The 24,752-nt window shown below is 41.9% G+C and overlaps 1 protein-coding gene across 4 annotated transcripts in view; it reads left to right on the top strand.

Moving 5' to 3' along the window:
* Nucleotides 1-24,752, top strand: part of LOC110974775 (uncharacterized) — an 82,219-nt gene that overhangs the window by 38,038 nt on the left and 19,429 nt on the right. For all 4 annotated transcript variants that reach the window (XM_022226677.2, XM_087147954.1, XM_087147953.1 and 1 more), the window contains exons 8-18: nt 4,567-4,839; nt 5,549-5,783; nt 13,419-13,498; nt 14,059-14,266; nt 14,583-17,195; nt 17,870-17,949; nt 20,060-20,199; nt 21,342-21,565; nt 22,015-22,185; nt 22,477-22,707; nt 23,322-23,534. In XM_022226677.2, the coding sequence (XP_022082369.2) occupies nt 4,567-4,839; nt 5,549-5,783; nt 13,419-13,498; nt 14,059-14,266; nt 14,583-17,195; nt 17,870-17,949; nt 20,060-20,199; nt 21,342-21,565; nt 22,015-22,185; nt 22,477-22,707; nt 23,322-23,534 (4,468 nt within the window). The remainder of the gene's footprint in view (nt 1-4,566; nt 4,840-5,548; nt 5,784-13,418; nt 13,499-14,058; nt 14,267-14,582; nt 17,196-17,869; nt 17,950-20,059; nt 20,200-21,341; nt 21,566-22,014; nt 22,186-22,476; nt 22,708-23,321; nt 23,535-24,752) is intronic.

Below are 24,752 nucleotides of genomic sequence, written 5' to 3'. Positions count from 1 at the left end.
TTGACTTGCATGATTGATCGGTTGTAGACCAGCCGATTAAAGGAGCAATTGACATAAACACTGAGAAGAAACCTTTCCCTAACGTGTAGCTCACGTGTGTGTACTCAGTGCATAGTTTTATTGATATTGACACGGAGTTGAAAGAGTATTTTTTTTTTATTAGGAAAAACATACAACAGAAAATGGTTAAACTGAAATGATTCATGACTAACTACGTTTGTAAAGACACTTTCAAAAAAAAAATCATGCAAGCCCTAAAAACGAAACTACTAACCACATCTAGCAATCACATCTTCATTCCCACATACTTCAGTATTTGGACATCATTGAAGTCTGTCCATCATGGGCCTGTCACAGCTCATTACTTGTACTTTTGCAACAACAAGGGCCTGTCTATTTCTTGCGGATCCGGATTGTGATCAGTGATCTGTCGTTGGTTGACTGACACCAGAACCCGCTGAATGGATAGCACGGACCAGCTCTGGGATCACTGATCGCAATCCTGATGCTTGTGAAACAAACAGGCCCCAAGCCTTGTGCAAAGGGAGATGGGCTGGATCCTACCATGTTGAATCTGTTGGTGTCCCCCTCGGGATTGTCAGCAGGTCTGGTGAAAATTCGCCCTAAATCCACTTCCCCTGGTCTTGTGAATTCTACATGAAAGAATGCAAAACAAATAAGCAAACACCCCAGCAAACGTACCAACAGAAAACAGTCCACTGAATTCAAACCTCAAGCAGTGCCACATGTGCTCAAATAATTTTACTCTGACAGAAATTGTCATGCATTTTCTTCCCCTTCATAAACTGAAGCAGCTGCATTTCCCCCAGATTACCTTAAAGTACGTCATCAGAACACAATGTGATGCAGTGACAAAAAAATCATTTTGAAAAAGGAATAAATATCTCCATAAATGCCTTCAGGAAAGCTAGCTATTTCCTCTCTGTTGAACCATCTGGAGTCTTAACTCCCTGCTGATTTTTTTCCTCCCGTGGATTGAGCAATGGATGCATTGTTTGCTGGTCCTCAGGACGGTTCTTCCCTCAACACGAGCCATCAATCTCTCATTGTGTGTGTTATTTCCTGACCTGTCCGTACTTACGTGAATCTCAGGAAAAGTGATTAAGCTAACTGGTTGATGATTGCTCTTTTCATCAAAGAAGTGGTCAGTCCACACATAATTCTTTCCTTTTTTTGAGGTTTTACAGCACGTTGCAGTTGGGGCATGCATTAGCAGCTGCATAAATTATAATAATTTGAAAATTCATACAAATTCAGTTGTACAAGGCCTAAAGATAAAATGATTGTGCTATTGTAATATGCAGCTGCATCAAACTGTGATAACATCAGATTTCACAACTCACAACGTATTCAAATTAATTAAAAGAATTGAAATGTTTAGTGGGTCAGGTTTTTTCTCTCTGATGGGATCATGGAAATTTGAGTTTTTCTGCATTTTGTTTGCTTCAAAATGCAGGAAAAATGTTAAGAATATTTTGATGGTTGTAACTAAGTAATTTTCGAAGAAGGGTTCACTATTTTTCTAAGTGAGTTAATTTATGCATGACTTTCTGACACCTTGTCCCCAGTTTTGAGTGATTGTTTCCATGACCCTTATTTTCTACTTTTGCCTCAAAAACCTCAGAGCTACTTGTAGGCCAGATGGCATAATGAATATGGATAGCTTATGCATATGCGTATGGATTGTATGGGATTATATATATATGGGATTGTTTCAAAAACTTGACAAAAACAATCGAATATTTTTGAAGTAGTGTAAAGAATTTATTATTTTTTTGAGAAAAACTTGCCAGTTGGGGTTTATTTGTGAGTGAAGGGCAATATTTAGAATTTCTTTTATTTGGAAATTTATCTCGGCTGTTAATTTCCTTGAAATCTTGTAAGTAGGAATGGATTGCAAATTAGCATTCGGTGCTTGAAACCACTCATATTAGTATTATTAAATCAAATCGGAGTAACAAATTATTGAATATTGAGATGAAAATCAAAAAGGTTTATATTATATATTTTGCCTGGTTTAAGAAGCAGTTATGTATAACGTTAAATGTAATCGTGAAACATTTATGCATTGTAACTCCTATGCCACAGTGCCAAATATAAGCATTTTTATGTCTTCCTTTTTCTGTGGGAGGGGATGTTGTATTGGTCTCCAAATCAAATCGGGGTCTTTCCACTCTTCTTCCATTCTGACTTCAATACGACTGCTGCATGTTCTTAAGAGTGACCTGTGGAATGATCATTTCCAGTGACTACAGATGTTGGCAGATGCCTTGCATGAGCCGGTTAAGGGGGTAAAGATGTTTTGTGGGGAGGATGTTTTGCTTGATTGGCTCTGAGCATGATGGTAGAGGGCGTTGTTTATGTCGGTGAAGAGAGCTAGCAGTGGTCACTTCAGTCTCTGATGGTCTGTGCAATACAGTTTCCAGTACGGGCTATTCACAATAGCACCGCCTCCAAGAGTTTGGAGAAATCTGTTGACCCTTTCCAAACACGCATTGGGTTGACAGATTTTGTGCCTTGTGATTGGCCAATGCATTGCAAATGCTTGGAGGCGCGCTGTTTTGAAATGCCCATAATGTGACAGGCATGCAGTGGCGATATATCATTTTCCAGCAAAATGTGCTCCAAACTGCAAATTACAGATGTCACCAGAGTTTTTATGCATGATGGAAAATGTTTTCACCGTACGATTACCGACATTTCACACTAGTAAAAGGCACAATTTTGCATGGAGCTCACAGTCAGGGGAAAAATAGTGAACATGTAATTTACGTTACTGTTGCTTGAATGTCGCCTTGTATGTTGTATGTGAAGCACATGGATTCTGTGAAGTTTATCGCGATGTGTGTACATCAAGGGAGAAATCTCGTTATTTGCAAACAGTTCTGAAAGTGAAACAGCTGAAAATGGTCAAGGTGAAATGCCAGGAATAGGAGTTTTCAGAAATGTGAAAATGTGAAAAATAATCAAAAAATTTTTTTGACAAGAAAAGGAAAAAGAAAAAAAAAAATCACAAATATTTGAAGGAAGCTGCTTCGATGTCTAGTGGAAATTGTTCGGAAACTGTTGATGCAGAGATTTTACTAGCGTGGTCGTAGTCAGTTTTTGGTTTTAATTACATTTTGTTTCAAGAAGCAAGAATTATCTCTTGACCATTGCTGTAAAAATGTCCTCCGTTGAAAGTGTGTTCTTTTTCACTTTTTTTAGTTCTTAAAACAGCTCCTTTGTAAAGGTCTGGGTCAGATATATGCATTAAGGTTGTGAACTTTCCCACTTTTTGGCTTTTACATTCCCCATTCAAGATTGTGCCCCTTTCCTTTCACCACTAGTTCCTTAACCACTCGCACTAACTCATCAAGTGCCCCCCCTCCAGTTCCTGTCAAGCCTTTGTACTAACGAGTGTTCCTAAACCTTGGACTAACACTGCTGTCCAAAGAAAAGAAACAGTGCATCGTTTTCTGCTAGGGATATTACATTTTGGCTGCATTAAACACAAGCTGTAATGCCCATTGAATCCTTTCAATAGCTGTTTTTGAATTTGCCTGTGTTGGTTTGGGAATGCAAAGACAGACATTTTTCATTTTCTTCAAAATTTGAATGCAGTGTTTTGGCAAAAGTCAAAAAATATATTACCTCAGATTTTTTTATCTATGTGCTTTTTTTCCCTTCTAAATTCTCCAAAATAGCCCCCAAAGCAACAACCGAAAAAGTCCTTTAATTTTCTGTTTGTTTTACTTGTTTCATTTATCTCAGCCTATGGTTTTTTATGATTCTCAAATTCATTTCGGGGGGGGGGAAACAGTCTCTGTCAAAGTCTTGTCCTTTGAATTTGGCAATGCATCAACTTTTAAACCAAAACAAAATCTAACCTAATGCCTGTCTTTGACCCATACCTCAAACCAAAGTGGCAAAAATTGTACTTACTAGGAGAAAACACTTTTGGATGGTTCCAGAGAAAGAAAAATAAAGTCAGAAATGAATTGGAAAAGAGAAAACAAGTCAAATGTACAGCTTGTGTTATTGTTGCATTTGTTATTTCGTATTATTCTAAGCTTTGATAATTTTTTCCCTCACTCAATTATTCAATCCAAACAATACCCTTGTCTACAGTATTCTGTCTAGATATACAGAGTGTTTCCCTAATCTTTGCATATCTCCTCAATATCTTCAATTAAACTCTTTAAAATTACCCTCATAAGAATTGCAGTGCTTTGATTAGTTTCCAAAAAAGTTTTCCCTTTTAAGTTTCTTCAATCCCATTTCAGTATCCATCTGTGATAGTAGTCCACAAGTCATACTCATTGACTGTTTGACCTAGACTGTAATGTACCGTTATCTCTTAATTAATATAGACATTGCATCATACTGATTGCAAAATCTTAATACACAGATTTTTTCATATATGTGGGAATTCTTTTTTAAAAAGAACTTAGAGACATAGAGCCCTCTGCCCAGAATACACAGTTTCATTTCAGAAGCGTTAAAGTCTGTTTTTACCATCAAGCAAGTCATCAACCATAAATCAAACGATTTCCACCACCACAGCTGGAGGAACTGCGCAAGTTCTTCGAGGGCAAGCTGCAGGCGCTGCAGGAGGAGCTGGACAACGAACGTAGGCAGCAGCTGGGCACGGCGCGGGACGTCCATGAACGCGAGCGACAGCGGGAGTTGAGTGAGATGCGGGACCGGCACGAGTGGGAGATGGAGGCGCTGAGGGGAGAATTGGACTCCAAGCACTACCGCATCTTTGCCGAGATGCGAGGCCAGTTGGAGCAGGCCTACAGGGAAGAGGTGGAGCAAGTCAGGAAGGAGGCAAAGGTAGGATGTGGGTGGGGCTAGGTACTCCTTAAAAGTGGGAGGTCAATCTAAGACGTGGGTGGGGCTAGGGACTGTTTAATAGTGGGAAGTCAAAGTGAGATGTGGGTGGGGCTAGGGACTCTGTTAATGGTAGAAAGCCAAGGTAAGATGTGGGCAGGGTTAGGGCCAATTTAATTGTGGGAGGGCCTCGGGTAGGATATTGGCGGAGCTATGAACTGCTTTACGGGGGACATAGGGGCAGCTAGAACAGGTGAAGGGGAAGAGATGGAGCTAGTGGGTGGGCCTATGGACTCTTGTCAGAGGGACGATGAGGTGAAGGCAAGATGTGGGTGTGGCTCTGGACACTTGGTGGATGAGTAAAGATTTCAGACACGAAATCTATTCAGACTGGTTGTTTTGAACACATTCTTTGAAACCAGAATTTTAGTATCGGAAGAATTCAGAGTAATATACCTTGAGTCCATGACAAGATCTGATTTATGGGTGTTCAGTTTAAGATTGAAGTCAGTGTTGGTAATTATTTATACAGTGTCTGTACTCCTTGTGTGTTGCAGAGGTTCAAGTTTTATCTCTATGGAGAAGACATTTCAGCTTTTCACAACTTATTCAAATTAACTGAAAAATGCTCAAGCCTGTACCCTCCAAAGTTGAAGCCAGGTCGCATTGAGAGGTATGGTACTTTAAGATTTCCCCCTTCTTTTGTTTTCAGAATGAGCGAGAGTTGGAGCTGGCCGCCATGCGTTTGTCCATGGAGCAGATGTATGCCGGCCAGCTGGATGTGGAGCGAGCCGAGATGCACAGCCAGCAGGCCAGGGCACTGGCCGAGCTGCGGCAGGCACTGATGGTCGAGCACAGGGAGGAGATGGAGTCGATGGAGGAGAGGTGGTCGGCCAGGCTGGGTGCCTTGGAGAGACTGCTGGAAGAGGAGAAGACCAGCAGGCAAGGTGAGTGGTCCAGGTGCTAAGCACCAAAAACTTTGACCTATCAGGAGCATGGTCACCAGTCCCAAATTCAAGTAATGTATGTACATCTGACTGGCTCCCAACCTAAACACGTATACACGCTAAGCGAAAAAGTTCTGCCAAGCAGCCACATTGAATTGGGCTCCTGTCTTTTCTCAGTTGTGGAAAAATCTAAACCGTAGAAGTTTGTGTAGAAGAGTGGGATCGGGAAAGAAGTAATTATAGTGATGCTGATGATGCTTTTTTATACCCAGTGTAGAATGGTATTATTAGCAAGGTGAAGATAGTTACTCTTACACTCCCACATCCTAGCAAACCCATTGATAGGCTTTAATAGAGGATTTTGTAGGACTGAGGAAGATAGAGCCCAGCCAGTGTACGTTGAAACCTAGGTACTGTTGTATTTTCCAGCTTTTTAGAGAATTTTTAAGGATTCCGAGAGGTTCCTTGAAAAACTGCCAAGCAGTTGAGGCTAAAATAAAAGGTATGGATTTGATGAACACTCGAGGCAAGTGAAGGATTGAGGATTTGCACAGTTCTACAGCTATTTTCAGATGGTGAGATTGCTTGGAGAAGTGGAATTTGGAGCTTTAAATGATTTTTTGCCATGGGTTTGAGTTTTTTTTTGGCTTCTTTTTTGGCTCACGAGCTGAGCTTTTAGTAGCTGAGGAAATAGTTCCATTGATAAAGTTATCTCTGCAGAAGGAAATTCTATTTTAACTGTCCACCACTCAGAATCTGATGGTACTTGGCCGGAAACAATGGCCGTCGTTTTCACCTGCCCTGACTGATACTAATGATGCTGGTGGAAAATCTGGCCAATCAAAACTGCTGTACAGGGCCACTGTTCATTCATGAAATAGAAGAATAGCTCCACGACCTTGGGCAAAAGCTTCCACTGCGTATTTTGACAGGGAAGAAATGAGGAGACTGATTATCAAACTCAATCAATTTGGTTTTAGATTTGCCATGAACCCATTGAAATTTGGAATTTCATGAGTGATGTTTTCCCCCTTATTCTTGTTGATGCTTGATATAGCGTGAAAATGGAACTGCCCTAATTGTTGAGATGTTCTAGTTTGATACAGTGATATTTTCACACCCCTCTCGGTGAATGGTCTGGTCTATTTTCCCCTGCCTACTGCCAGCTCATGTCATTTGGGGTCATTACCATAACAAAGCCCTGTCAAGATTTACCTGACAAGAGTTTCTTCAGTGACAAAATGGTGAACAATGCACCTACATGTAGTAGTGGGCTCACTTGATGCTTGCTTTGACACACAATACCCGAGGGGGTGCAAAGGTCAAACCCTGGTCCAGTACACACTTTACCATGCTCACACAGGCAGCACCACACACACACACACACACCGCCAAAATGTAATTATGCCCCCCATTGATGATTATACATGTACGCTGTACATGCGTGGGTCCATTCTGCCTCTGTTGTTCGCTGTCTCTCCCTCGCCTGTAGGAGTGGGGACGCTTGTTTATCATTTTTTACCCGCACTCGATATGATGATCCCTGGCAAGTGGTTGGCATATTTTCCATGTGGGGATGTTGCAATATGTAGCAGATGTGCGGATGGCCTGGTTATTGTTACACCTGCTGGGGGATTTTTTTAAAATAATTTGAACTTTCCTTGAGAGAATTTCTCCCGACCTGTGGTACAGTTACAAACCATGGTAAGCATCTGCAGTACACAGACTATTTTCTGCATTGAGCATGTTGATATGTGGTGTACACACTATTTATTGAAGTGATTACTAGATTAAAGAGTTAATAACTGTAGTGTTATCGGGGCCGGAAAAGGTTGGGCACATTCAGCTTTTTAGGTCAGGATGTGAGAAATCAATTTCATGAAACCTCACAGGCATATCGTACTTGTATGTGATAGACTCTACACCTGTATGCTTTCTACATGAATATGCATTTTTCATATTCATATTTGTGTGTGAAGTGGATGTTGTATTTGAAATTGGTCGAATAAAAACACCTTTTGTTTAGACTCAGCAGAATTTTTGTCAAAGGTGAAATTTGCATGCACACATTGAGAACCAAACTTCACTTCCAAATCAGTGTAAATTTAAAACTTGGGTCACAAAAGGCCTGAGCTCATGATGAAGACTTGTGCTTATCCAGTGTAACATACACTGTAGGTGACAATTCTGTGGCTGAAAGATATCACAAGCTCATCGAAGATTAAGAAATGGCAACAAGGTCTTTGTCTTGGTCAATGATTTTCTCTAACTTGATGTGTACGTTGTTCAGTCCTTGTTTGCTGATTTGAACTGTGAATTGTACACCCTGTAAACGTGTTGTCCGTCTGCGCGGCAGCGTGTTCAGTGCAATAACTTCTGTGTGCTCCAGCGGCAGCAATTAAAAATTCTCGTGACTCGACAGAAATTGCAGCAAACGCGTACATGAGAAATAACACCATTTCCTTTATGCGAGGGGATGAGTCTTCAAGGCCGTCAATATTGCTCTACAGTATTGTAGTGAAGATGACACATTTCATTAGTAAATGTTGCAATAATGAAATATGGATTATTTCATAATTAAAATTCTTGTAAAAGTCAACATGGAGCTTAAATGTCAAATGTTAATGTACCATTTTTTTTCATATGTAATGCAGAATATTTTACATATGTCAGCTATGTTGGCTTCCATCATACATGCGACTGCATTAATCCAGACGTATTTACATGGTTGGCATGCGTTGATGATTTTAGATGAGTGGTAACTTACTCAACATGTTTACTCACTCTCTATATTTCGGCAATGACACAATATCTCCTTTGAGGAACTGAAAACTAGGTAGTGCAGACTGAGTTGTAACGATCTATCTCTTTGAGCTCTCTGAAGATAGACTTAACCCTAACACTCTTCAGTCTTCCAACAAGTGAAGGATTGAGGAGGGTTAGGGTTAATGAAATAAATGCTGACAACTGAAGTTCAAGATTCTTCCTCTATGGGAAAAAAAATAGCTCTTGATTTCACCAATTTAGGTGCAGAGATGTGAGCATTTCAAAAGTACTCCGAATGCTTCTTAACTCTATTCTTGGCTCAATATGCTTAGTTCAGCGCCAGTTTAACATCTTTACGTCATTTTTTATAGTGCATGAACGGGCATCGTGGGCTTTGTACACCTCTTGTACTGTGTGTACTACTGAGGTATTGTAAACGTACATGCACATCAACTCTGTATTCAAATCATCATCTAAGCACTGAATTTCATTGCCAAGTTAGGAATAGTATGACCCATGTGCATTCTTAACTCGGTAGTGACAGAGAATGCAAAGATCAAATGCCGATGAGCCTGGTTACCCACTTGCCGAAATTGTTTGTCCTGACTATGGACAAATCCGAGGAGACGCCATTCCTGTGGGGCATTGAATTCATGCAGTTGTCTTAACTTTGGCGCTTGCGTACACTCTGGCAAGCCTCAACACCCTGTTGGTCGGAGAGGAATGTTAACGCGCGCGAACTACCACCTGCGTGCAAACCGGATGGCCACGTAGGAATAGCTTCCAATTCTTTTCTGCTGGATGGGTGTGTAAGAAGTGTCGCATTGAATTCAAGTACTGTACGCCAGCATTACACTCTACACGTAGGGAGATGGACGGTTTTGTTCAGAGGGCAGACGCTAAATACATGTAAGTTGGTAAGCTGCTAGCTGTTAGTTGCTTAGTTGATCAATGAGTGTGTCAATTTATTATTTTTGTTCTTCTGGCCTTGTGAAACATTGACCAGCTTTGACACACGAAACGGTTTGTTCACATGTTCAGGTAATAAGATGCAGTTGATTGTTTTATATTTAAAACAACGTGTCCCGGCTGAGTTGCAGTGGTGAGTGCCACACAACGCTTAGCACATAAAGTAACTACCCGTAGTAATGACAAAAGGTGTGAATTGTGGCTTTGTGTTGCCGTAGTAACCAGGTCACCCTGGGGTAGGCAGGCTTTTTATTTTGCAGAGTGGGGTTGGATGAAACAGCGCGTGATTGAAATAGCAACAATTGAAATATGCAAGATACTCAACCCCTTTAGGAAAAATCAATTATATACTTACACTAAGGTAATATTTTACTAGAAAATGTGACTTTAGACTAATGGACTTGGACTTTGTATTATTATTTTTAGCACTCTTTTTGGGGTATAGAGGACTCTGGTAGCAAGTGCATGTATTTTAATTTGTTCTGTGAGAGGTATATCCATGTCTTATTACATGGACTATTCATATTCTGGATTGGTTCTTGAAACAAGATGGCAGATGCAGTGCCTTACCATTGAAAGAGAGAGAGTGGTGATTTTTTCTAAGTGGTGATTTGGCATTGACAAGTAGGGAACACAGTCCTGCTAGTATGTACATGTATGTTTGTAGATGGTAATAAAGATTGGCACTTGGCCAAAGTGGGGCCATCACTGGGATGGGGAATTGAAAACAAACGAATGGACCTTATTTTATAATATTAAAGGAGGGAAAACTGAACAGATAAACAGACTTAGAAATTGAACCATATTTCAAACCGAGTTTGCATAGGCCTTTGCATCACCAGGAAAATGTTTAGATGAAACAGGTCCAAAGGTACATTACGTGTAAGCATGCAATAAATTAAGACATTATTTTTCAGTGCAGGTGCTGCTAAAAATTTCATTTCCAGTAAATTGGATTGGCTGATTGAATTCTATTCAATTGAAATGGGATTTTACAAGGCTATTAAATTCGACACTCTGTACAGCTTCAATCCGTGTGCTCTGCCGTGGGCCAGGCACATTAAATGTATGGCCGTGTCCGAAACGGGCTTCCAGAGCTACGGCTAGGGCTATTGTCTGCGCATCTCCGCACATTTCCAATGGAGGGAAGACCTAGACCTAGCTCTAGACAAGAGACTCAGATGCAGCCTATGTTCTTGATATGCAGTGGTCAGCAGTTCTGTTTGGTTTAGACTGGCCACCGATCCTTTCTTTTCCTGTATTGATTTTTTCCCCTTTATTTCCAAACAGCACAAGGGTGCTCATGTTCCATTGCACCTGATGTGCTTATCTGTGTACATACAGGACATGCACAAACATACTGCGTGTACTTCGATTGGTAGTGATCATCTTTAATTATGCAAAGAAGCATGCGTTTATGAATAAAGAGAAATGAACATGTACATGTAGATCTCGGTACATTTGCTGGGAACTTTGGGGTCAATTTTTTTTTTGGTGAGGTGTCTGTTGATGAATTGAAATTCTTCCTGTCCTTTTTTGGGGTTTCGTTTTTCTTAACAACATATAGCATGATCTTTGTACATTATAAACCACAGTATATTTCCACAGGTATATATGCACTTTTGTCATTTCTGGTCGTTGGGCTACATGTACATGTAGTCTGTAGATGAATATTTTTAACCTGAAATTTGAGTTGGGTTTATGCTCCGATTTTTTTCTTTTCTTTTTTTAATTTAAATCTGAAAGAAATTTCGAAATGCTCAAAACCTAAGAAATTTTGCAATTTTTTTTTTTTGAAGATGAAAATATTGTAGTACGTGTACATGTGTATGCTTCTTAGGAATCTTTGCAGACTGCTTTTATTCCTAAACACACACACGCAAAAAACATAGTTATGATCTTTTAGGGATTATTTCCAACAGACCTATCTTTTCACGTTGCATCCCTTCAAAAATCAACATAATAAAAAAGACTTCCAGTTTTGCAACAAACCTCTGATGAAATTGTCTCTTTGAAATGCTGGCAAGTGGATAGCCCACTCGCACCATAATGTCGTCGTTCAGATCTTAACTCTAACAAAACACGAGTGCAGTCACTCCCCTTGCGCCCGAGGCACTTTTCAATATCGGAGCAAATAATGATTGCATCGTGTTGTGTGCGATCCAAATCATGGCGGTCCTCATTTACTCTGAATTGTAAAAAAAAAGGCCATTTTTATTCTGTGTGCTTGCTCGGAGATTGTGATAACTGAAGCCTGGTGATTTGTGTAACTGGATCTTGGTCTTTCTGTCAGAATTGTTGCAAATTAGAAAGGTGTCAACTTGGATTTATTGTATGGTAAACTACCTGTACGTGCACAGTATGTCTGCCTTGTAGGTTGAGAGGACTGGGCTAATTTCTTTGAAATTAGTTGATGTTCTGAAACATGTATTGGAGCCTTTTCAAGTCAATATTCGTGTCTTGACTAAACACTTCTTTAACAGTTTACATAGTTCAGCCTCTTTTGACATTGTGGTTGTGCACTGTTTTTGAAAGTGTATTGTGGAATTCTGAAATCCTAACAATGCATCGTTGAACTTTCTCCTGTCTTCCCTTGCGAAATGTGAAAAAAGGAAGGGATTTGTGCCAGATCTCACAGATTTGCTCATTCAGTTTTTATGCATTGAATCAGCCCTTGAACATTAAAGGAAATGCACAATTAGTCTCCTAAACCTTGCCCAAATGACGTCACTTGGTTGTCACGGTAACGGACTGTCATCAAAGCCGTCCATTAAATGACAATATCATGATGAGGTGCAATAATGCAGACTGTATATCTGTGGCAAAAAGGTTGTGTCAAAGATGTTTGGCAGCTTTTGTAATTATAAATCGCTGTTTGGATGTTCTTGTGACCCAAATTTGTTTGTGGTTTCACCTAAATGTACCCGTTCATGAAGATGGCATTTACTGAAGTGCACTTTTTAGACTAATAACTTTTTAGTCCCCCTAAAAAAAGCAAACAAACCAAGTGCACTCAGTTCATAATATTAATCCCTAACTACCCCAAACCTGCCATACTCCAACAGTAGGTTTTGTGAGGTTTTGGCAGGATTGGTACCGTACCTGATCAACTTCTTAGTTGAATTTTGCTGGACTTGGTATCAAAGGTCCAGCATGATGGTGTTGGATTCTCTGTGAGTTGGGACACACAGGGTTTATTGTGTGCAGTGTCTGGCAAGCTGTACCAAGTGTTGGACTGTGCTTGATTTTGTCAGGTTTGGTACCGCTGCAGAGCAAGTCATCCTATACTGCGTTTATAGACCCATCCGTACCATATCACTCAAACTCCAATGGAGTCATCATGTTGGAATTTATTAGGTTTGATACAGTGACCTGCTTGTACCAGTACACAGACAAGTCCATGAACCTGTTGGATTTTGTGAGGTTCAGTATACTCTCCAGTGCAAGAACCTAGGGGGTTAGGATTAACCAAGGTACATGTATCTGATGCACATGTAATTCATCTGCAGTGAGAGTCTCTGATTCTAGTAGTTACTTGCAGATTCTCAAGTTGACCCACATTGATTGATGTGGGATGTTTTGGAATGAGGCTGTGCTGTTTGTATTGAAAAATAAAGGTTTGTCTTGAAGCAAATACTGATTGCTTGGATTGGCGTGGTCTGGAATAGCCCAGATTAGTCAGGTGATCTCAAGTGTTACGAGGCTCTGGAGATTGAATCATAGATTTACAAGTTGTCAGCTGCAAGACTTGATTTGCTTGAGAGCGACTGCGAAATTTATTATTGAAAGAACGGGGCTTGTACGGTTTCTGTGTTGTGTTAGCAAGGTGATAGCGATATGTACATCTGTGCTGTCAGGCTCAGTGCATATTTAAATGCTTGAGAGGTCTTTCTTTTGCAGATGAGGTCAACAGCAATTCGAAGGAGTTGCTCAGCCGACTGAAACGTCGCCTCAGCGAAGAACATCAGGAGGTCATAGAGGTCAGTCTCAGTCTCTTGTAGAGTTGATAGTGAGTCGTAAATAAAGTTATTTTCTAGGAATTCTTTCTAATTTTGCAAATAACAGGCTTGAAGTCACACTCTTTGTCAACCAAGCAAAAGAAAGCTTGTTACAGAGATCCTGAGTGTATGGAAAATACCACACGTAATCACTAAATGGGGAAATAAAAATACATTTGGGATAAATTTGAAGTTTGAATTTACCACTGGCACAGTTCAAACAGATTTGACAAGAGAGGAGACTTATGGAGGCGAGGATGCATCTCGTAGTAGATCAGTTCCTGGTGCATGTGGAACTGAGTGTGCTTTGTATTTCCTGTGGGATACTGAGATGTCATCCTCAGTCATGATGGTTTCAGTCATCTATCTCTCACAGCAGTGCCAGCTTGCGATATTACGTAGCCTTGTGTGAGATTCATCTGGGTTTGGTGCCTCTTCTTACTCGACCTGTCACATACTCTTGGCATTTATTTCCAGCTTTTCAAAGCCCTTTGTTCATGGAGATTTGTTCATGTCTGGTGCTGGCTGTTTTTTCTCTCCAGAGCCTTGCCCACGAGTGGGACCAGAAGGTCCTGGAGCAATTGAGGCACCTCAGGGAGGAAATGGAAGAGAAGTATAAGGCGGAGCTGGAGGCGGAACGGGAGCTGCTTAGCCGGGGGCTAGAGGGAAAGGAAGAACTGGAGCGAGAGCACAGAGCGGACGTTGACCTGCTGATGAAAGAGAGGGAGGCATTGCTCAACCAGGCTGAAGGTGAGGCTTTATGGGGGTCAAAGGTCATGGATTATGGATAAGTGACTTGAATGGGAACACAGGGCAGATGCTGTGTTGTTTCAAGTGGAAAGAGGCTGTTTAACCAAGGTGGAGGTGAAAGGTCGTGTGGGGCAAAGGTCATAGTTTGCTTGTTAGTCTGAGTTTTACATCATCAAATTAGGCCGCATCAGAAATACAGGCTACAGGTAGAGTTATGAACACCGTGTTAGTTGGAATTAAAGGAAACTTCAATTTTACTCAATGGTGTTTCTGGTATTGGTAGTATCAGAAAGTTTCACATTTACTTGTTTGGCAGAAATGAGACAGAACCTGGAGAAGGTTCATCAACAGGAGTTACAGGACATCCACGCTAAGATGCAGGCAGAGCATGCACAGCTGGCCAAAATGAGGGAAGATTTGGAGGAGCAGCGTAGCCATCTGGACTCTGTTACCTCCCTCAAGAATGAACTCTCACTCCTGCAGACAGCTCATGACCAGCTAAAGGAGAGTTACAAGGCACTGGAGGCCAGGCTAGGGGAAGGAGGGCTTGGAGACTTGAGTCTGGATGAGAGAGAGAAGGCGCTGGGAGAGGAAGCTGTTGAAGCCTACAAGAATGAGATTAGGAAACTCCAAGATGAGTTAACAATGGCCAGGGCTAGGTTCCAAGATGAGCACAGTCTGGAGCTGGAGAAGCTGCGGACATACTTTGAGGAGCGGGTTGTGGAAAATGAGAAGCGTTGGGCCCAGGAGATGGCAGATCTGAAAGAACAGTACGAAGAAGAACGTGAGCGCAGCTTGAAAGAGGATGAAGGAGAGGATGGCAGACCAAAACAACGGAGCTATGCACAGACTATGATGATGATGACGCACCTGTCAGATGTTGAGAGCTCTCCGCCCCAATCTCCGGAGCGCTTCGCGGAGATTGAGGCAGAGGTCAAGCAGCAGCTGAGAAGCGAGCTGAGGAGCATCCTGGAGGAGGAGTATCAAGCCAGGATGGATAACATGAAGGAGGAGCTGCAACACGAGCACCAGATGGAACTGGAGCGGAGGAATCTCCAATCAGAGCTGAAGCTGGAGGCTGAGTTGAATGCTGCCAGGGATGCTGTGTTCATGAAACATGCCTTGGAGCTTGAGAACCTCAAGCAAGGTCACCTGGAGGAGTTGGAAGCACTTCGACAGGAGCTCTCCGAGGAGAACACCAAGGCCACCACAAAGCTCCGGCTGGAGTGTGCTGTCGAGACTGCACGGCAGGTGGAAGAAGAATCACAGCGAATCAAGGAGGAGCTGAAGTTCACCCATGAGGAGGAGCTGTCGCAGTTGAAGGATGACCTGGAGCACAAGCATGCCATTGAGATGGATTCTGTTCAGAGTGAGCTGGAACTGCAGAAGGACATTGAGGGGAAACGGGCCAAGGCAGAGGCCAAGGAAGAATTTGACGGTCAGTTCAGGACTATGCAGGCTGACCTAGAGCAGCAGGCGCAAGAAAAGATAACTGATGAGGTTGCCCGCATCCTGGCCGAAGTCTCCATGGAGAAAGCTCAGGAGATGGAAGTGATGCAGGTGGCCCTTGATCAGCAGAAGGAGCAAATCCAAGAATTGGACAAAAGAAAGAATGACCTTCAAGAACAGCTAGACAGTCGGTTGAGGGAAGAAGACAACCTTGGAGAAAAGTATGCCAACGAGATTGCCAACTTAAGACAGCAGCTGGCGGATACAGAAGACACTCTCCAAGCTCTCCAGGAGGGAATTGAGAGTGGGGAAGCACCAGAGGTTCAGGCCTTGAAGGAGAACCTGGTACGGCAGTATGACAACCAGCTTGAGATGATCAAGGCAACGATGAGTGAGGAGATCGAGTCTCTCACCAAAACCACCCAGCTTCAGTCTGCCAAGGAGCTGGAGGAGATGCAGGTCAACTTCATGAAGGAGCACCAGGCCTTGCTAGATAAGTTTGTGGAGAGCCAGGATGCCGACATACTGGCCCTCAAACAGCAGCATGATAAAGAACTTCAGGAACAGCATGAACGCTTGCAGAACAACTTTGAGCAGGAGTTGATCGATGCCCAAGAAGCTCTGCAAGAGGAACAAGCAAAGGAGCTGGAGGAGCTGCGAAAAACACTTGATGAGGAACATGCCAAAGAGATCAGTGACTTAAAATCACAGCACTTTGAGGAGCTGGAAGCCCTCAAAATTGAACTTGCAGAAACTTTAAATGATGAAAAAGCAAAGTTGGAGGAGAAGATGGAGAAGGAGCGAGCTCACATCTTGAATGCTGAGCAGCTCCTTGAAACTATCAAAGCCAAGCATGAGGAAGAGAAGGCGCAGGTCAAGGAAGACCTCGTCTCTGACCACATGGCTAAGTTCCGGCAGGTCACGGACGAGCTTGAGTCCGAGCACCGCCAGGAGTTGGAGTCCATGAAGGAGATGCTCCGGACCTCAATTGAAAACGAGTTCAGGGAGAAGATTCGCAGCTTGGAGGAGGAAATCCAAGGCCAGCAGGCAGGAACAGAGGCAGTGAGGGAAAAGCATGAGACGGAACTGATGGAGCTGAAGCAGAACCACGAAGAGCAGTTGGCTAAGCTACGAATAAACCACGAAGACCAGCTGGAGGCCATAGCCACGGATTCTGAACGTGAGATTGAAGCTGCCAAGTCAGAGCTGGAGGAGGCCCATCGGAAGGAGGTGCTCCGTCTCCAGAGTGAGCTTGGGGATGAGAAGCAGGCAGCTGTCCTCACTCTCAAAGAAGTCCATGAGAGCGAGATCGGGAGGCTTCAGGAGGAGCATCGGCAGGAGATGGAGGCCTTGAAGGAGGAGCAGGAGGGAAGAGTCAAGGAGGCAGTGGAGGAACTGATGAAGAAGCACCAGGAGGAGATTGAGAAGGCTCTTGAGGAACTGCAAGAGCAGTTGATGCATCAAGCTGAGCAGGAAAAAGGTCAGTCTGTCAACTCACTTTATAGCGTAGTGTACCATGCTACAAAGCATGAAGACATTAGATAAGTGTACAGAATTAGCATGATACATTGTATCTGTGGAAATATTTGTGGGTAATTCTTTAGATTTTGGGTTCAATTTTTCCTGTCCCTGTTACACCTAACAAGTGATATTGTTTAGAACTAAAACGCATTCATGCATTTCCCAAGAGTGATTTGCAAATTACCAGTAAAACAAATAAAAGTAGTTTGAAAGCAGTTTAAGTAATTGGCTTATCCCCTGTCCAATTACCCACCGAGTGTTACAAGGACAGAAAATAAATGGCACACGTTGGACCCCAAGTTTATAGAAAAGTGCAAAGAGGAAAGGTCTGAAATTGTTTTTAATTTCCATCCATGCAAGTTCCCTTTTCTTAATTTTCAAAACCACTCTCAATTTAAGAAGAAATTTATTTCAAGATTTGACTGTTTCCTCTTCAAGCAAGCTCTTGTGTACATATGCAAAAATTACGGCATGCAAGGATTTATGAATTTACTGAGTTTACAGTAGTTGGAGTTGTGATTACCCCCTCTATTGTCCAAACCTGACCTATCCTCTCAAATCATGGCCTTCACCTGAACACAGTGGGAGGAGCTGATCCATGACTCGTCAACAAACCCCCCTTTGTTGTTTCAGGTGAGCTGGATCAGATAATGAAAGAGAAAGAAGAACAACAGAGGGAGGAGGTAGGAAAGCTTCAAGAGCTCTCAAATCAGGTAAAAATGTGCCTCAAAAGGGATTGGCTACTGTTATGTTTCAGCGTGCATGTGTGTGAATCCGTGAGAACGCCAAATTCTGCTACATTACGGGTGGATACACTTCGAATGAGAGCTGTCAACTTTTTTTCCGTCAACTTTCTGTGAATGGTTGTTTACATTAAAAACCTCTCCTTATCATGGATTCTAAACGGATGCGTTATATTTTGCTGGTAAGCTTCTTTTTTTTTTTAAATGGTTCTGAAGCTTTCATTTGTGCAATTTTTTCAATCAGGAAACACCTGTCGTAATTCATGTGCACTAACAGGTTACAAAAGATTGTGTCAAGTCCTAGAGGGGGTTTTTGGACTTCCAGTCAAGGTTACTACAGAAAAAATGTGTAATTGAAAGATGGTAATTTCCCGATGAGAACTGCAGTAGACTTCATACCGTACAGTGTCGGTCGTCAAAAATTCTCCAGATAATGCTGGGAGTTTATATTGAAAAACAAAAAATTCAGAGTAGGTGCCAGATTTCAAAAACTTGAACGTCCTTGTTGATATTATGCGGAAACACAATATAGAAATGATTTTCCTGTTTGACTCGTTTCTTGAAAATTTGGCTCAGCATTTGATTCCTTACACTCATGGGTTGATTTGTATTATAAGCTTTGTTGGCATTTATTTTTTAAGTGGATAGTTTATTTATTTGATTATTTGAAGAAACAAACTTCACTTTTTTGAAGTCAAGAACCGTAATGTCAATTTTTCTAAAAGGGGTTGGACACACCAGCAGCGTTAATTCACCGTAGTATGTCTAATTTGATTCAGTTTTCTAAAATGGGATGGTCACACCAGCAGCGTTAATTCACCGTAGTATGTCTAATTTGATTCAGTTTTCTAAAATGGGATGGTCACACCAGCAGCATTAATTCACCGTAGTACGTCTAATTTGATTCAGTTTTCTAAAATGGGATGGTCACACCAGCAGCGTTAATTCACCGTAGTATGTCTAATTTGATTCAGTTTTCTAAAATGGGATGGTCACACCAGCAGCGTTAATTCACTGTAGTACGTCTAATTTGATCGAAGTGACAATTTTCAGCATTGGTGTTTAAGAGTGAAACCTACAGTGAAAGTGTTGCTGTTCGCTGTCGCCTTCTGAACAAACATCAGTTTCATTCAGTCTGTGCAGACGCCAACACTTCCTTCATGTGCTGAAAATTCCCCACTTCCTGAAAAAGCGTCCCTCCAGGGACTTACCATTTTCACCGAGGGCGGGTTCTCGACGGGTGAACTTTTTAACCCTGGGACTGACTTCAATTTTCCCCGCCGAAATGCCACAGCCAGAGAAAAGTGTTGGCCCTCGCATCGGTTTTATGAATGGAACTAGCTGGTGTTTGTGATCAAGGAAATCAATAATTGTTTCTCATGTTGGGTTGTCACCTCTTGGAAAATGGTACGGTCGACTTCCTGTGTGTCGGGCACACTGTAGGTTGGGACATCCTCTCTGTAATAGACATCAAATGTGTTTGTCCCATCCATAACATTTGCGCTAGTAGTGCCTCAGCTGCAGAAATATCCAGATTACATATTGTTTCGATTTTATTCGGAAATTGTAGAGAAGATGGTGAATCTGATTGATGAGTAGTTGAACTTGGTGACTTGCTCTTCTAAGATCTACTTGTAGGTCTTGTTTTGGTAGAAGTTCTTTATTTGTTGTCAAAATGGCTGCTGCCTTTACATGCATACTCTAATAGTATTTGAGACATCAACTATCAAGTTCTACTGGTCAAGGTAAGTTTAGTTCCCCAAATGATTATTAATAATTATTGTGTATTGTTGAATTGGCTATTAGTCTAAAGCTTGATTGTTTTCTAATCAACCGTGGTTACAGCATATTTCGGCAGTAAAGGATTTCAGGAGTTTGCAATAGCACATGTCTTGGTTTGTGAAAGAACATTTCAACTTTTCAAAATTTTTGTAGCTGAAGAATTTCTCCTTTTGTGAGAGGGAGCATTCTAGGCGGAACATTGTGGCTGTTTGCTTCACAGGCATTATCAGAAGCGGTTGCTCTGGGGACAGTTTTTCATAATGGCCGTTTCATTTCTCTCCCACCCATGTTGCTACAGTTACAGCAAGAGAACATGGCACTGCTGCAGCAGATTGCGCAGTTTGACACTGTGATCAGCCGGCGGGAACGTGAAAACGAGGAAGGTGGGAATTTGCTGAGCATGATGCGAGCCGATGTGGAGCGACTGAACAACGAACGGTAAGTCAGAATGGCAGGGCTGGGTGTTGGCACTGTTGAGATGACTTGTCCTGATATTTCACAGCATTTTGAAAACGACTCTGGCCGGGACGGTCTTTGTTTTTGAGAAAATACATTTCCAATTGTAGGTTTTTCTGTCAGGTGTCTGACTTCAAAGCTGAAAATCATTTTTTTAGACAACATACTTGGACGGCAATATGTGTCATGCTGATTAATTTTTTTATTCAAGTAAAAAGGAATAATCAGGATTTTATTTTTAGGTAAATAAAATAATTGGAGCCACTTTCTGCTTCAGTATGGCCAATTTTTTTAGTGATGCCCACAGAAGCAAATTGAAGACGTAAATTTTATGGTTCAATTTCATGTCACTGAATATAAAGCCATGTACTTGCGCTTTCATGTACACGGCCAGTCTGTCGTACATTCAGTATTGATGTTGAGGTGATTATTGAGCGCTCCCACTTACACCTGTTACACATTGACACGGAAAGTCATCACTATCGTGGAATTGGTTGTGTTTGCCTTCAGGATAAATTTTGATGTCTGACTGGAATTAAAGGTCAAAGGTTAAAGTTCAGATAGAGTGATCACTATTGCATGGCTGGTTGTGGAGAAATGCACCTGCTGAGGGTCTTCTAATGATTCTGTATTCTGAAGAGACAATTGATTGTTCACCCACACTTATTTCCCCACCCAACCCCTTAGCCTCTATTTGACTGAGATACCAAGAAGATTAATTTCCTAGGCAAGTCAACAGGATATGGGTAACAATCAATACAAGAAGTGCTGCATGTTTTGCCAGGTTTGTGCAAAATTACATTGAAATCGGAGAGCTTAGCCCTGCTAGGGTTAAAGCAAATTTTGTTTTGGCTTAGCACATTCTTGTCCTTTGAAGTTCAGTGAAAGTGGTCCATGGTTGCTAGAATGTATTCCTAGAGGGTCAGGACTCTTCAGCCTAGCCACTACATCTACATGTATTACTGTGTGTTGTGTCTCATTTTAAGTACAAAAAATAGGCTGCGTTATTCTCGTGATTTCAGGAAACATTGCAGGAAGAATACAAGTTTATATATCCCTGAAAGAAACCTCAGAGATATTTTTAGATGCTAATCTTGTTGGGGGGGGCAATGCATTGTTCCCAGGGCCTCTGTGCAAGAAGCTAATAATCACCTGCTCTTGGTGCTCACCACGGCGGTCCGAGCTACCATGGCGACAGAGGAAACCATCAACAGGCAGATGGCCAAGCTGGCGGCTGCTACCACTCGGTCAGCGGGGGAAGGCAGATCGGACAGCAGGGAGGGGGAAGGGAGAACAGAGGCTGAAGGGGAGGCGTCGGAGGGCGGGGCCAGCCCGCAACAAGGGGGAGGTAAGGGTCAATAAAGGGTATTCCGAATGGTTGTCATATTCTTTGCTGTGGTTTTTGCATTCGCATCTTAGAAGGGTTTGGAATGATTTGGGGAATTACATGTACATTGTACACTGCCCTGGCACTGTGGTTAGGTGCTGGATTGTTTTTCGATATGAACCACTGCTTTAAATGTTAAATTCAAATTCAGTGTCCAATTTTAAAACTTATTTTCCTGAGGTTTCAATACTACTGCTTCAGTTGAATGGACGTTTAGAAGTTTTTCTGTGATAATGTGGAATAAGTGCTTAGCCTAACTATTTGGTACCGTAATGTCTTTCAAGTTCCAGGTGTAGGTTAATGAGAAAAGCCAAGTTTTTACAGCCTCTTTTAATGACAGAATTCCATCCCTTTATTGGTTGGTATTTTAAGAAGTCCACATATCGAATAGTATCTTTCTGTCCAAACAGCCCAGCCCGCTGCCAGGGATCACCAACCCCACGACGAACCCCCTGACGCTCTGCACGACACCAGTGTGGCATCGTTTTTCAGCGATGAGGGCTTGGAGCTGTCCCAGCAGCTCATGGAGAGCATGTTCAACGGGCCAGATCTGGACGCGGAGGGGGAGGAGCTTGTGACTGGTAAGTGGGAGGCAGATTTGTCAACTGTTTTGTAGATTTTGATTTGGATCTCACAAGAGATGGCTTCTAGGTGCAAAAAATAGCAGTTCTGTAGAGTGTCTTGCCCATGGACACAACGTCAGATTCCACAATTTGAAGATCTATCTACAAGATTCTGAATCCTGCATGCTATACCACAAGGCTTCCGTTCTCCACCATGGCTTAATTTTTTTCTCAGAAGTTTCTCACTCACAGAAATTCAGTCACAACTAACAAAAGAGATCTTAACAGACCCACAACTTGACCCTGCAGGTGCCAACACCCGTCTTCAGAACTCTGTAGAGCGGCTCTTGGAGATGGTCTCGGCCACGACCGACCAGATCCAGCGTGCCCGCAGCTCCCAGGCTGAGCTCTTAAATGCCACCGAGTCCAGCATGGAGGAGGTAAACCAGCTGCGAGCTGACCGGGACAGCTTGATGGCTCAGCTGCAGGAGGTGTCCGAGAAGTGCGAGAAGCTGGGAGTGGAACTACACAGGACTGGAGGTGAGCTGATGGAATTTGATCCTAAATTGTGAAACTGAAGACCAGTCGTATCTTTTCTTTACCCCAACAAGATAACCCTTTGTGTATTTAAACCTTTGTGTCATTTTGAAATTCGTTTGTTTCTTTTGTTGGTAAACATTTATAATGTCACAATGTAGTTAATCTATTAACATTTAAGTATGTTTCATATCCTTTCATGTCTTTTTCTTAATGTTTTAAATCGTAATCTACACTGTTATTGTGTTAACATTCCCTTAATTCATCCCTTTGGCTGTGATTGGAATGTGAAATGAACCATAATAATGATGTATACTTATTATTTACGTTTCACTGCTGAGTTTTGAGTATAGAGCTTTAAGCTCGGCTTGATTTGGCACCTCTGGATGAGGTACTTGGCCTTCTGAGATGCATTTTTTCACAGTTTGAAAAACCTTTGAAGTTGAAAACTAACTTTTCATTTTTTTTAACTGAAACGGACTACCGGGTTTTTATATGCAAAATTACTGTTATTAAGATATGAAATTGGATACCAAAGAAGTGAAATGTGAAAAGATTTGTTTAATGCACAGCAAAATGAGCCCATATTAAAAGTACTCATTCTGGCTAACCATCAGGGCTTATGGATGGTCTGGCTGCCGAAAAGCAAGAACTGGAGGAAACAAACACCAAACTGGAAGCGGACAAACACAACATGGCTGCAGAGCTTGAGGGGCTGCGAGAGAGGCTGGGCAGCATGGAGCACGCTCAGACCTCGCTGCAGCAGGAGAGGGAACGTGTGGAGGAACAGAAGGCGGCGTTTGAGCAGCGGCTTGGACAAGAGGACTTAGGTGAGTCAACGGAAGCTGTGTAATCCAGTCATCTGTGTAATCGAGGCAGGATTTTAAACATGCCATTTTCATGAATTGTAACAGGGCTATAGTTGAGTCAGTCATAAGTCTAGTCCTTTCACAAGTCCAGTCACAAGTTGCAGGATTAACAATGACTGAGGAATGCTTTTGTCACAGTTCATTTGAATAGCTTGCGATTTGCGTTCAGATTGGATGACTTGTCAATGACTCAACAACACCAGACAGGGGTTATATGTAGATCAATGGGTTGCTGATCAATGGTGGTGGGACTTAATCTCCATGGATGGTGTTGGGCACATTGCCATTGCTCCTAAAATGGCCAGCTGCCACCCCCATGATCCCTGACACTTACCCTCCTTCCTCACCAAAATAAAGTTTTAAGCTAACGAAGTTAAACAATGAAAACCAAAGAATTCAAGCAATGATATAAGGAAGAGAAGAACTTAAATACTGAAAAGCAATAACTGAAATGGTTTGCTTGATTAATTTTTCTGCCGGATTTTTCCAACAAAAATATTTTGTGAAATTGAGCTGCATTTCTGGAAAACTGTTCGGTGTCGAAAGTTTGTCCTTGGTTTTTTTCTGTCTGAAATGATACTTTTCATATCCCCATCTTCATTTCCTGTCTTGTAATTATTTTCTGATTAATTTTTAAGCACCCCAGTCGCCTTTTCAATATTCCCTCTTTCATCTTGTGCTTTGTTTTTTTTTTGCATGGCCCCTCCTTCCCCTCCCCTTGGTGTCTTGACCGTTTCCCTTGTGCACGTCTATCACCCCGTTTGTCACCCCACCTGTGACTGCATATGTCTCTGTCTCACCTCTTATCGATGTCAGACCCAAGAGGTGAGTATGACTTGTCATCATTGTGGCTAAGGGGGAATTTGTTTCTGTAAATGTGACTCATTCTATTTTTCTCAAAAGTACAAGTTCACGAAGTAACCCATTTAAAATCTAACCCACTGCGCTAACCAGGCTGAAGTAGATATTTTGAACACACAATCTTCAATATTGTCAATAAAGCTTTGTTTTAGCACTTCAAAAGCACCAATCAACATCACATCTTACCATTTGTGTGCAAAAACGTGGAGGTTGTGCTTAATCATAGTTAACTTTGTGCTAAAATGTTGCTGATAAATACTAAAATCAACTTGAAATTTTTTTCCTGTGGTTTCAGATCAATTTGGGGATAGAGGATCA

The sequence above is a fragment of the Acanthaster planci genome, linkage group LG17, assembly GCF_054643075.1.
Source record: "Acanthaster planci isolate LZ-2023a linkage group LG17, COTS_SCS, whole genome shotgun sequence".
Lineage (NCBI taxonomy): Eukaryota > Metazoa > Echinodermata > Asteroidea > Valvatida > Acanthasteridae > Acanthaster > Acanthaster planci.
This window is presented reverse-complemented; position numbering and strand designations above follow the sequence as displayed.